Source organism: Trichomycterus rosablanca, chromosome 7 (assembly GCF_030014385.1).
Source record: "Trichomycterus rosablanca isolate fTriRos1 chromosome 7, fTriRos1.hap1, whole genome shotgun sequence".
Taxonomy (NCBI): domain Eukaryota; kingdom Metazoa; phylum Chordata; class Actinopteri; order Siluriformes; family Trichomycteridae; genus Trichomycterus; species Trichomycterus rosablanca.
In genome coordinates this window covers 11,244,762-11,259,463 of record NC_085994.1, presented here as the reverse complement: position 1 = coordinate 11,259,463, position 14,702 = coordinate 11,244,762, and the positions used below count along the sequence as shown (strand labels likewise).

The window sequence follows — 14,702 nt, the reverse complement described above, 5'->3', positions numbered from 1 at the left end:
TGTCCAAAGCTGTGTAGTGGGACTGAGGTCAGGGCTCTTTGAGGCCACTGGGGTTTCTTCAAACCAAGCTTTTCCTCTTTTTAGACCTTGCTTTGTGCACAGTGACACTGTAATGCTGGACACATGAAATAACCTTTCTAATCTGTTGCTGCAAAGCATATAATTTCCTTTAAAAATGATTTTTTACACCCATTAGCAATTGTTGTGGCTGTAACACATGCATTCAATAATTAGAAGGGGTGTCCCAATACCCTGTCCTTATAGTGCATGTCTCAACATTTCCTAAGAAGTCACTCTTCAGTAAGAGTAGACTTGCTAGTGTAGGGAGAGTGGGAAGAAAGATAGATGAGGCTTCTTAGCATGGTTTTATTGGAGTCCAGTAAAAGTGCTATTCTGGGAAAAGATCTGATGCTGCTTCAGCAATTAATTAACATTGTTTCAAGTTGTCTTGTTTACATTGGTAAGAAAAGGGTATTTATTGGTGTGTCTAACGTCAGCTCATCTCAAAGTTTAGTGTGACCATGCCGCACCTTTAGTTCTGGTAAATTAACACCCTGTAAATCCTTTACCTCCCATGTACTTCATCACATAATACTTGACCCTGATTCCTTGCTGTAGCTGCAATAGATATAAAAGTAAGGTGCAGCACACATGAGCCACATTTAAATTTACCTCCTTTTAGAATCTGAGCTAAGCTAAAATGGTTTAGGCTTTTAATGAGGGCAATCAAGTTGAACTGCCTTCCAGGACATTTTCTCCTTACAATAATAATGGTCAATCCTGATATTAAAGACAATTCTTCCATCTTTTAAATCCTTCAGGATGTGATACTACCTTTACCTACATGCACCTTTTTAGGACCTCTGTAGTTCTGAAGACTACAGATTGGATGTTATATAAAACAAATGTTTATTGAAACGACATCAAGTTCATTGGCCTGTAAAAACCATCAAACAAAATCATATTTTTTCCTATTTTAAAGACTTCACCACTGTCCTTATTAGCTAATTGGATTGGCTGGTTGAGATCAGAAGGTCAGCAAAACCCTCCCCAATCCTGAACTAAAGTATTAGGCCTGGCAGGAAGCATTAGAGAGGATAGACATACTGTTTGGGCTTCTACCTTCTATCTGATCATCCATCTCAGGAGAAGTCAGGGAAACGGCAACCACACCTAAAGCAGTGAACGAAAAGCTCACTGAGCTCTCCCTTTGACAGGTGGTCCAGAGGGCAAAACCGGGCCATTCTGCAAAATTTCTGGCCTCTAGGAGTTAAACCGAAAGGGGAAACAAGCCAGACATGGGTAGCGGAGCAAGTGCAGAGGACAAAGAAATGGCCAAGAGGTCCAAAGAGCTGGAGAAGCAACTCCAGGAAGATGCAGATAAGGAATCAAAGACGGTCAAGCTGCTGCTGCTGGGTAAGGGCTCTACATTTCTAATTAGTAAGGATCAGCAGACTATCACTTTGACCCCATTAAGTGTTTGATTTGCAAATGGCTCTTGGACTATATAATAATAAAACTAAATAACAACCAAAACCAAATTTACTTGCATTATTTGCTTTCTGGAAAAGCTATCCAGCTAAAGATATTCTGGTGACTCAGGCTAGAGCTTACGGTTTGGTAAGCCATCCAAATCTGCTTTCAGTCAAGATTTAGCAGAGCCACATAATCCAGTATTTAACAGTTTTTTAATTATTTCATTTAGTATTTTGAGTGAGATCTCTCACTAGTCGTGTGTATAATGCTTTCAAACCTACCGGTACAGTTCCCCATGTGGTACATGTAATAAACTAACAGCTACTAGGTATTTTTTGTGTTGTGTTTGTGTTGTGTTTCTACTAATTCTGATGCTTTGACTGCCTGGAGTCATACGATGCTGTAGTTTCTTTTTGTGCTCTATACAAATAATGCACATGGGTATCTGCTTAGGGAATCATAGCCTGAAGGCCCACAGCATTCAGACAATAAGAACAGAATCCAATTATGCTGATGATTTAAGCTAAGACCATCTCAAGCTTCTGCTTTTCCCCATTCCCAAGAATCCTGGAGACTAGTTTTTATTTTATTTACCTTAATGCTTAATGCTGAATTTTAAAAACAAGACACTGGTGAATTAGATTGTTTGGACCATGTTTATTGCATGTTCTTTAATTTCATAAGCATGTTCAGAGTTGTTAAAATAATAAAGCACTTGTGCCTATTTCTACAGTGCCAGCAATTGCCTGGTTACAACTAATTTGTGATTGTCTATAGCTTGTACGCAGTACAAAGCAACTTGATATGAGGGGCTTGTGCTGTTTTTCTGGAAGGAAAATAATTAAGCAATAAAATTTTGTAGCATCTGCTTGAATAAATGTGTTATGCACTTAGGAGATTAAATAAAGCCTTTCCTAATGGCTTGTGCAAGTCAATTTTAATTTCAAGCTGACTACCTTTATGTTACATTTGGAAGCTTGTACAATAATTAATAGTACCAATTTTTTTAGTGATAATGTTAGGCTTTTGTCTATTCAAATCATATTGGGAATATGCTTCACAGCTAATCTAGACAGAAAACCTAACCAACTGTAATTTGCCATAACAAAGGTAATACCTTATCATCACAGCTATCATTACTGTAATTGTATAAGTCTTTGACTCTTGAGTAAGTCCCATTTTTAACCCGACCTGGCAGAGGCACCCAAAAGAATCAGAATGTCAGTGGTCTCTTGACAGGCTTTTTAGAGTACAAATCCAATTAGGTCATTTAATAAGCAGGTTAGCAAGCCTTCCTCCCAACCTGAACATTATTAGCAGTTTAAAGGGACTTCCTATAGGCCTAACAGCCAATTTATGCTGACCTTCATACTATGATTATTCTAAAACTGAAGCTTTAAAAACCCTACTACAATTAACTAACACTGATTAGTCAGTTAATTTAAAATAGACAGTAAAGAGTATTATAAGGTCATGACAGTATCCTAAGGTAATAGAAGAAGGCACATTTCTATGCTTTATTTTGAGAATTTGCTAACTAATACATATTGTATTTCTGTATGTAGGTGCTGGTGAGTCAGGAAAGAGCACCATTGTAAAACAAATGAAGTGAGTACAAACACAGATGCAATGCAACATGGCTTACCAAACAACAATAAAACACAAGCAACACAAGGTTTACATCCAGCACATCATATAAACTTTCTCTGCTTTTTGACGATTTCTATTTTTCCTAAATTCAGTTTTACAATCCACACTCAGAAATAGAAGGCCTACCTTTGCTGGTCATTTGGAGGGTACAGTTCGATTTTTTGCAGCTGTTCTTTTTCTGTAACTGAATAATTGGAACACATACCTCATAGTCAAAACACAACAACAAATACACCCTGGTGGTGCAGCTGTAAATCATGCTAGCACACCAGAGCTGACATTTCAAACTTGTGAGTTCCAATCTCAGCTCAGATGGACTAAATTGTCAGTCAGATAGGAATGTCGGAGTGGATTTCTCATAACTACTGAAAATACGACCTCTGCTGGCTGATTGATCACACCTGCACAGAGATGGGGAATAATGGAGATTGGTAAATGACTCTTCGTGCATGATACAGATCTCTGTCCACCTCATGCAGGTGAAAAATGTGCGACCTGGTTATTATATACCACTAGATTGGGAGAAAAATTGGGAAGATCCTATTTAAAAAAATCTAACAAAAACCAAAAACTTAAAAAGTACTGAAGTAAGGTTCTTTCACAAGTTTAATGTGGCCGTTTTAAAAATCAGTTAAGTAAAAAATATACATGTAGCTATTTTTATAAATAATTCGATATATCAGAATCTCCTCCAACAAAAGCGTCACTGTCCATAGTCAAGCAAGCTTTAAATTATTATTGTCATTGAGAATGCCATGAAAGAAAGAAGCCACTTCTTCAAAATCAATATCACTTCAATCAAGTTTGTTGCTGATTACATAGACAAAAAATTAGAAGGGTTTCTTTCCTGCACAGTAGCCTCTGAGCCATGCAATTCACTTGACTGTGGCCAGTGTCACCCATGTTCCAACGTCTTCCACCCATAGCAGACCTACTTTATTTGGAATTTGTTGAATTACAGTTGATTATTTAAACAAAGTCTAATACATTAAACTGATAATAGCTGAAGTGTCTCTTTCTAAACTTGACAGAAGACCATTGTTTCATGTACTTTTTATTAAACTTATGACCCAGCATAGTAGGGAACTATTTAGGCAACAGATACTGATTTAGAGTATAAATTCAAAAAACATTTGTTTGTTTATTAGGATATTAACATCATGTTTCACACAAGGTTATATCAAACTCTTTAGACAATTTAGTATCTCCAATTCACCTCACTTGCATGTCTTTGGACTGTGGGAGGAAACCGGAGCACCCAGTGGCAACCCACGCAGACATGGGGAGAACATACAAACTCCACACAGAAAGAACCCAGACCGCCCCACCTGGGGATCGAACCCAGGACCTTCTTGCTGTGAGGCGACAGTGCTACCCACTTAGCCACCATGCCGCCACTAAAATTATTTGATTAGTTGACACTTGATGACACTTTGGAAAGTGATGCTCATATTTCCTTCTGTACAGAATTCTTCATCAAGGTGGTTATACAAAAGAAGAACAAATTGCATTTAGATCCATTATCTACGGTAACATTCTGCAGTCTGCCCTGGCCCTCATCAGAGGCATGGAGATGCTGGGCATCAACTTTGGAACACCAGCAGCACAGGTACTTACCTTAACCTAAACACATAAACTGGAGTTGCATATTTCATCAAGCACAGTAAAAATGGCTGGACTTCAGGCAAACGTTTAGCAGGTATAAACACACCTAATATAATCTTTCTCACAATGCAGGAAGAGGGTCAGAAACTGCAAAACCTTGCTGATTCAACTGAGGATGGCACAATGCCCAAGGAGCTGGCAGATGTCATTAAGAGCCTGTGGAAGGACTCTGATGTGCAGGCTGCGTTTGAGAGAGCTGCTGAGTACCAGCTCAATGACTCCGCTGGCTAGTAAGTGCAATATATATAGCTGTAACATATTTAGCAGTAACATATTTCTAGACTGCTGTACTTTTACTCAAAATTGAATTGCTCCACTGTAGAAAAAATATCTGATAAAGTCACTAATTGCTGGCCAACTGTTTTACTGTCACTTTGGCTACCTACAAAAATGAATTATATTAGTTTCAAGTGCATAAACATGGTTTGCATTAATGATTGATTATGTAACATTTTGTGATTTGGAAATTTGAAGACCTCTCTGGTAGAAATAGGCTATTGCATGCATGTCAAATGCACTTACATCTCTCAACTGCCTGAAATTCAAATCATAATAATTAATGGTTAAAGTAGCACTGAGGTGCCTAAGGTTGTGACATCAATCCAGGTTTATAAGGGTGGAAGCACTGTATCCAAGTAGCACCAAATATGACCGGATAGCTATTTTTAAAAATTTTGGGTAACTCATAATAGTACTTGTCTGCAAAATCTTTTTAAAATTAACCTAAGTGTACATTTTCCAGCTACCTGAGTGACATGGATCGAATCTGTACTGAAGACTACATCCCAACAGAACAGGATGTGTTAAGGTCTCGAGTCAAGACCACTGGTATAATTGAAGAGCAGTTTGGCTGCAAAGAGCTGCATTTCAGGTGATCTAATGATCAGTGACTTTTCATTTCTTTTTATTTTCATCAACCCCTTTATTCTAATCAGGGTTGTGGTGGGGCAACCAGGAAACACTGGGAGCAGGGCAGGAACAACTTGGAAAGGGCGCCCATCCATCACAAGGCTTCGGCCATACGAGGAATATGAGGGCCAGCCAATGGCATCAATCCAGTTGGGTCACTTACTGCAGGATAATACTGCAGGCAGCTTATGTTTACCATGGCATCTCCAGAATCTTTCACATCTGTCACTTGTGCTCTCTCTAAAACTGTAAAGACAGCAGGGTACTAGTGGCGGACCTGTCAATTCTGGTGTTCTCAGGTGAATGCCAATCGAGCTCTATGGTGCTGGGCTGTGAGCACAGGTCCCACTAGAGGTGCTCATTGAGTCTGTTTCTAACAGTTTCAGTCAGAAACTTGCATACCAGTTGCTCGCTGGAGGTCATTTTGTAGGGCTCCAGCAGTGCTTCTCCTGTTCGTCCTTGCACCTAGAGCAGATGCTGATCCAGCTGCTTGGTTGACACCCTTTTACAGCCCTGTCCTGCTCTCCCCGTGTAACGACCCTTATGCTGGTTTCTCCTCCATGCTCTTGAGACTGTGCTTCTTGCTTCAGCTTGTATAGATGTGCCACCCTGGAGGAGCTGGACTACCTGTGCAACCTGAATGGGCTGCAGTTACCACCTCACGCTACTAGTGACAATGACACTAGCAAAACGCAAACCTAGAAAATAATCAACCAAAAAGGACAAAGAGAGAACAACTGTCTGTGGGCACCAGCTGTAAAACTATTCCATTTTTGGGGGGTCGTCTTGGCTGTTACCTCTCTAATGTGCCTGTTATCACTTTCATTTGCACCAAAGCAGGTGAAATAGATTCACAACCACTTATACTTCCTAACTGGACAGATAGACACCCCTGAAGTTTAACTGACTCGATGTTATACTGTGATGATTAAGTGTTCCTTTAATTTTTTTAAGAACTGACATTTAACATTCACTTACAGGATGTTTGATGTGGGTGGTCAGAGGTCAGAGAGAAAGAAATGGATCCACTGTTTTGAGGGGGTGACTTGCATCATCTTTTGCGGCGCTCTTAGTGCCTATGACATGGTGCTGGTAGAGGATGACGAAGTGGTGAGTACTCCTCCTTGCTCCAGATCCCAGGTCAGAGTTTGAGTGAATGTCTCAATTAATACAGACTATAAGAAAGCTAAAATAAGCTCAGAACCAGCCCATAGCAACCTATTTCTGTAAGATGATTAAGCTGGGGCTGCTCAGTCCCTCAACATACTTTAGGTTGTTGTAACTGCTGCACTGACCATGTGCTCAGAGTGGACGATTCAAGCAACTGCAAATAGTTTAGCTCCTGACTCAGAAGCCTAAACCACAACAATCTGTTTTGTAATAAAACCAAACAAGTTCATTCGCTGACTCAACCCTCTTGTTACTCAATTTTCAGAACCGCATGCATGAGAGTCTACATCTATTCAACAGTATCTGCAATCACAGATTCTTCGCCAAGACCTCCATTGTCCTTTTCCTCAACAAGAAAGATCTGTTTGAGCAGAAGATCAAGAAAGTCCACCTCAGCATCTGCTTCCCTGAATATGATGGCAAGTCCAAGCTTTTCAGCACCACAGCATTTTTTTGTAATCATGTTTGGCGGGGCTAACAAACCATGTGACTTTTAGCTGTCTTTTAGCTGATACTTTCAAGTAAACATATACACACTTGTAAAGGAAACACATTTTTGAGGATTTCTTCATGGCCTTGAAGTCAGTCATGCAGAAAAATCTCCCACTCATATTTTTGTTCATGTGATCAGCAATAAACTTCAGTCAGGTTTTGGGGTACCAATTTTGTAGCCTTTTTGTAGCCTTTGTAGCTTATTGGAAGACAAAAAGTACAAAAGTACAAAAACCCTATTTCTGTGTGATCCATAAATTAAATCTGAATTAAAAAGGTATCTTTTTTCTGATGTTGTCAAGGCAGTACAGTTTTATTTAGTTTTTAATGAGTCTTACACACCGATCAACCATAACATTAAAACCACCTCTTTGTTTCTACACATTGTCCATTTTATTAGCTCCACTTACCATATGGAAGCACTTTGTAGTTGTACAATTACTGACTGTAGTCCATTTGTTTCTCTGCATGCTTTGTTAGCCCCCTTTCATGCTGTTCTTCAATGGTCAGGACTCTCCCAGGACCACTACAGAGTAGGTATTATTTGGGTGGTGGATCATTCTCAGCACTGCAGTGACACTAACATGGTGGTGGTGTGTTAGTGTGTGTTGTGCTAGTATGAATGAATAAGACAAGGCATCACTGCTGGAGTTTTTAAACACCTCACTGTCCCTGCGGGACTGAGAATAGTCCACCAACCAAAAATATATCCAGCCAACAGCGCCCCGTGGGTATCGTCCTGTAACCACTGATGAAGGTCTAGAAGATGACCAATTCAAACAGCAGCAATAGATGAGCGATCGTCTCTGACTTTACATCTACAAGGTGGACCAACTAGGTAGAAGTGTCTAATAGAGTGGGCAGTAAGTGGACACGGTATTTAAAAACTGCGTGTCTGATCCACTCATACCAGCACAACACACACTAACACACCATCACCATGTCAGTGTCACTGCAGTGCTGAGAATGATCCACCACCTAAATAATACCTACTCTGTGGGGGTCCTGACCATTGAAGAACAGCATGAAAGGGGGCTAACAAAGCATGCAGAGAAACAGACGGACTATAGTCAGTAATTGTAGAACTACAAAGTGCTTCTATATGGTAAGTGGAGCTGATAAAATGGACAGTGAGTGTAGAAACAAGGAGGTGGTTTTAATGTTATGGCTGATCGATGTACAGGTCCTTCTCAAAAAATTAGCATATTGTGATAAAGTTCATTATTTTCCATAATGTAATGATAAAAATTAAACTTTCATATATTTTAGATTCATTGCACACCAACTGAAATATTTCAGGTCTTTTATTGTTTTAATACTGATGATTTTGGCATACAGCTCATGAAAACCCAAAATTCCTATCTCAAAAAATTAGCATATCATGAAAAGGTTCTCTAAACGAGCTATTAACCTAATCATCTGAATCAACGAATTAACTCTAAACACCTGCAAAAGATTCCTGAGGCTTTTAAAAACTCCCAGCCTGGTTCATTACTCAAAACTGCAATCATGGGTAAGACTGCCGACCTGACTGCTGTCCAGAAGGCCATCATTGACACCCTCAAGCAAGAGGGTAAGACACAGAAAGAAATTTCTGAACGAATAGGCTGTTCCCAGAGTGCTGTATCAAGGCACCTCAGTGGGAAGTCTGTGGGAAGGAAAAAGTGTGGCAGAAAACGCTGCACAACGAGAAGAGGTGACCGGACCCTGAGGAAGATTGTGGAGAAGGGCCGATTCCAGACCTTGGGGGACCTGCGGAAGCAGTGGACTGAGTCTGGAGTAGAAACATCCAGAGCCACCGTGCACAGGCGTGTGCAGGAAATGGGCTACAGGTGCCGCATTCCCCAGGTCAAGCCACTTTTGAACCAGAAACAGCAGCACTGGACTGTTGCTCAGTGGTCCAAAGTACTGTTTTCGGATGAAAGCAAATTTTGCATGTCATTCGGAAATCAAGGTGCCAGAGTCTGGAGGAAGACTGGGGAGAAGGAAATGCCAAAATGCCTGAAGTCCAGTGTCAAGTACCCACAGTCAGTGATGGTCTGGGGTGCCATGTCAGCTGCTGGTGTTGGTCCACTGTGTTTTATCAAGGGCAGGGTCAATGCAGCTAGCTATCAGGAGATTTTGGAGCACTTCATGCTTCCATCTGCTGAAAAGCTTTATGGAGATGAAGATTTCATTTTTCAGCACGACCTGGCACCTGCTTACAGTGCCAAAACCACTGGTGAATGGTTTACTGACCATGGTATTACTGTGCTCAATTGGCCTGCCAACTCTCCTGACCTGAACCCCATAGAGAATCTGTGGGATATTGTGAAGAGAAAGTTGAGAGACACAAGACCCAACACTCTGGATGAGCTTAAGGCCGCTATCGAAGCATCCTGGGCCTCCATAACACCTCAGCAGTGCCACAGGCTGATTGCCTCCATGCCACGCCGCATTGAAGCAGTCATTTCTGCAAAAGGATTCCCGACCAAGTATTGAGTGCATAACTGAACATAATTATTTGAAGGTTGACTTTTTTTGTATTAAAAACACTTTTCTTTTATTGGTCGGATGAAATATGCTAATTTTTTGAGATAGGAATTTTGGGTTTTCATGAGCTGTATGCCAAAATCATCAGTATTAAAACAATAAAAGACCTGAAATATTTCAGTTGGTGTGCAATGAATCTAAAATATATGAAAGTTTAATTTTTATCATTACATTATGGAAAATAATGAACTTTATCACAATATGCAAATGTTTTGAGAAGGACCTGTATATACTTTCACGTAAAAGCCACAAGCTATACACTTGCACAGAAAGACCAAGTTGAAAAGTTATTAAAGAACTTCTTACAGTAATTATTAATCCAAATTGCTGTAAGAACAATCATTACATTCAGTCACTCACAGAAAAAGAACAGTTGTACAGTATTGTAATGTAAAACTGCTATGCATGCATGCTTGCACTTCAACCGTAACCAATTTCACAGAAGCAACCTACAAACAAGGGCATTAAGAAAACTGTGGCAAAGTTCAGCACAGAACTGAATACTTAAGCTTTAGGTACGGCTTTACTAAAGGAACTTTTGTCTCCTTGTAGGTTCAAACACATATGATGATGCCAGCCAATATATCAAAAAGCAGTTTGAGGAGCTAAATATGAAGAAAGGTGAAAAAGAAATCTACTCACACATGACCTGTGCAACAGACACAAAGAACGTGGAAATCGTGTTTAACGCAGTAACAGACATCATCATCAAAGAGAATCTTAAGGACTGTGGGCTGTTCTAAAAAATGCCCACTTTTAAGGTAGGTAAGCAAAAAAGTGATGAAATCAAGGTGCACTGGGTAAAATTTAGCAGACTACACAGCATCAGACATTCACTTTTTTACCATCCCATTTAGCACAATGTCAGCACGTCTGTTAGAAATTCAGGGACCTTTATGCCGCATAGAACAAACCAGAAGAGATGAGAACACAACATGAAGTCCAACACAGACCTGTGTTTTTCAAGGACTGTTTTCTCAGACATATGACACACTAGCTTTGATATAATTGTTTCACCATTTACATTTTATTTGTAGTAGTAAGAACAGTAAAACCACTGCACTTAAAAACAATTCATTTTACATTCTATTTATGATTCCTCAGATCTCTTCTATTATTATAGGAATGATTTTGCCAAGACAACATGAAGACACAACTGGCATGATGGTGACTTCTGCTACAAGAGGTTTAATGTGGTCCATATCCTTACTATCATCCCACAACACCAGTCATGAAAATCCAGTCACCCCATTGCATTCAGGTTCAAGCAGCTCTTACTAAATGGGACATGTTGCTTTTATAATTTATTTGATCTTTTTTAATGTGTGTCAATAATAAAAAATGCTAAAATAAGAAAATTATAGTAAACATCCACAATAAAACTTAGACTAGCATTATACAGTGATCAGCCATAACATTAAAATCACCTCCTTGTTTCTACACTCACTGTCCATTTTATCAGCTCCACTTAACATATAGGAGCACGTTGTAGTTCTACAATTATTGACTGTAGTCCATCTGTTTCTCTACATACTGTTTTGACCTGCTTTCACCCTGTTCTTCAATGGTCAGGACCCCCACAGAGCAGGTATTATTTAGGTGGTGGATCATTCTCAGCACTGCAGTGACAATGACATGGTGGTGGTGTGTTAGTGTGTGTTGTGCTGGTATGAGTGGATCAGACACAGCAGCGATGCTGGACTTTTTAAATACTGTGTCAACTTACTGTCCACTCTATTAGACACTCCTACCTAGTTGGTCCACCTTGTAGATGTTAAGTCAGAGATCACTCATCTATTGGTGCTGTTTGAGTTGGTCATCTTCTAGACCTTCATCAGTCGTCACAGGACGCTGTTGGCTGGATATTTTTGGTTGGTGGGCTATTCTCAGTCCGGCAGTGACAGTGAGGTGTTTAAAAACTTCAGCAGTGCTGCTGTGTCTTATCCACTCATACCAGCACAACACACACTAACACACCACCTGTGGTCCTGTAGGGGTCCTGACCATTGAAGAACAGGGTAAAAACAGGCTAAAAAAGTATGTAAAGAAACAGATGGATTACAGTCAGTAATTGTAGCACTACAAAGTGCTTCTATATGGTAAGTGGAGCTGATAAAATGGACAGTGAGCGTAGAAACAAGGAGGTGGTTTTAATGTTATGGCTGATCAGTGTAAGTTTCTTATTAAAGACATCAAGTCAAACATACATGCATTTGTGAAAATGTTGATGTAATCAGAATGCTGTACAATACATATATTAAACCCTTTTCTCCAAAAATACAACATTGTAGGGAGCCGTTTTGTAAATAAGAGTAGGAAAGTTCATCTCTGTTTCAGAGAAGTTTCTATATATTTATATTTTACCTATTAATTATGTATCCGATTATAAAAGTTAATAAAACACTGTAGTGGTCTGTGGTTTGATTTTAAATCTGAGGATTTATATCTGTGGAGATGTTCTGGACTATAAATGTAGGAACATAAAATAAAGACTTGCATCAATGACACTGCTTGTTAATATCTTAATAAATCAAACCAAATTATGATTTACAAATAACCATTGAAATCTTACACTGATGAGCTAAAACACGATAACCATCCTATATGTGCATGGCAATGCCTATCATAACAATTGTGCCTATCATGGTCAGTAATTTATTAAAACCAAGACCTTTCACCATGGTGTTGGGCAGCCAAGACTCATTGATCCCAGAAAACAACAAAGCCTTTCTCTTTCAGATGAGCTAGTGTGGCTTAATAGTGCAGATAAGATGAATAGGTCATAGCAGACAGTTCTGCACCCCTTTGTGTATGGTACTGCATAGTCAAAAGTGGCAACAATAAGCACATGAGCTCTGGAACTGGATATAATAGCTTTGAAAGAAGGTTGCCTGAATTAATATTATGTGGACAGCCAAGCAATTCATTGCTTACCCAAGGAAGAGGCACCAGGATGTGTTGTTGAACAATCCATCTCACTAAGTACATAAGTTGAAGGACCTGCTGGTAACATCCTGTTACCAGGATGTATAAAGGGTATCAAAGCTGTTTTGATAGCATGTTAGGCAAATAGTTAGAATGCTTTGGCTCATCAGTGTAATGATTCAGTAAATTGGGTGTTGGGAAAACAAACACTGATGATTTGAGAGAACAGAGAAAACCAGAATACCCAGAGGAATCCCACACAAAGTCTCTCCAAGACCGTGATCAGAGGTGAGTTAAAAACTTTTTGACAGTACTCCCCTGCACCCCTTTTATTCGTGTTAAACCTCTTTTTTTGGTTGATAAGTTACTTAGCAGTTCAGTCCTTTTTTTGTAAACTCGCTAAGAAATACGGTATTCCAAGATCTCATGATTAAGAAGCTTAATGAAACAATATAGATCACGCTAGTGCTGCTGTGTAGTACGCAACAAGTAGTGCTAAGGGAAATCATATAAACGGTTATATGAATGGAGAAGTTGTAGAAATTAAAAGCAATCATTTATAAACACAGATTTAAAAACGATGCATCGATTTAAAATATTGACGTCAACGCTATTGATTAGGTCGACCAATCGCGGCAGCCCTAGCTATGACATCACAAAAAGCTTTAATGAAAATGATTGTTACTAGTTACATAACACTTACTGACAGCATATGACATCTAGCATGATAGGTTTGTGACATTTTTATGTCAGTATTGTGATGGGGGTAAAGTGTTACTAACTGATGTCATGTCAATGGCATGTCAGTGGTCAATGGCCAATATTTTGGTTGGATCTGAATCTCAAACATGAAAACAGACCAAATCCGTTTCCAAAATCAGACAGAAGAGCTTGTAACAGTGTAGGAGTTTGTAATTCAGTGTCACAGAAATTAGCGAGCCAGTAAAGAAAAAAAAACAAGAACAACTTGGGTTAAAACTGTTTCAAACAAAACTGTGTTGTATAAAGAGGCACGACTAAAAACCCACCTGCTAAAATAAAACACATTTCCAAATGACCACTTACACTCTCAAACACTGCATCACATTGTGTTTGTGACTTTTAGTGACCCAAAAGGCAAGCTTCAGGCTTAACTAGACCACAATAGAACATGATATCCAGTTTAAATTGGTATAAAAGACACAAAGCAGTTCATAATGTTTAATTAGTGTTTTACAAAATAAAAATCCACAGGATTAACAAAGTACATCCAACAACCTTACATATGTTCAAATAACCACACCTTTTTAAATCTGGGCCCTTTAAATCATTGTTATAGTGGATCTAAATCATATACTACCAGCTTATAAGGTTCAAATTACTACAACGGGTCTCAATCATCAACAAATGGTTTGTAATACTTAGTATAACAACCTGTGGATTAAAGATAAGGTCAGCGATTTGACCGTTACTAAACAACTTTCGGGAACAGACTTTACTGTAGAGAACAGCAGAATATTAAAACATTGTAACCTTATATTACAATTACTTTGTTGCTCATTTGTACTGATTCATATTATTTCCAAAAAACAAACAAACGCTAGACTTAAAGTTCCAGAATGCAATAATCTATGGTGAACAGAGAGCTCTTATCTACACCGATCAGCCATAACATTAAAACCACCTCCTTGTTTCTAAACTCACTGTCCATTTTATCAGCTCCACTTACCATATAGAAGCACTTTGTAGTTCTACAATTACTGACTGTAGTCCATCTGTTTCTCTGCATGCTTTGTTAGCCCCTTTTCATGCTGTTCTTCAATGGTCAGGACCCCCACAGAGCAGGTATTATTTAGGTGGTGGACGATTCTCAGCACTGCAGTGACACTGACATAGTGGTGGTG

At 39.2% G+C, this 14,702-nt stretch overlaps 1 protein-coding gene across 1 annotated transcript; it reads left to right on the top strand.

Moving 5' to 3' along the window:
• The first annotated feature begins 1,298 nt into the window (after positions 1-1,298).
• On the top strand, positions 1,299-11,278 carry gnat2 (guanine nucleotide binding protein (G protein), alpha transducing activity polypeptide 2). Its single transcript, XM_062998376.1, has 9 exons — positions 1,299-1,416; positions 3,042-3,084; positions 4,594-4,735; positions 4,864-5,021; positions 5,534-5,662; positions 6,681-6,810; positions 7,136-7,289; positions 10,447-10,655; positions 10,999-11,278. The coding sequence occupies exons 1-8, from the start codon at positions 1,299-1,301 to the stop codon at positions 10,635-10,637; spliced, it is 1,065 nt and encodes a 354-aa protein (XP_062854446.1). The 3' UTR covers positions 10,638-10,655; positions 10,999-11,278.
• The last annotated feature ends 3,424 nt before the right edge of the window (positions 11,279-14,702 follow it).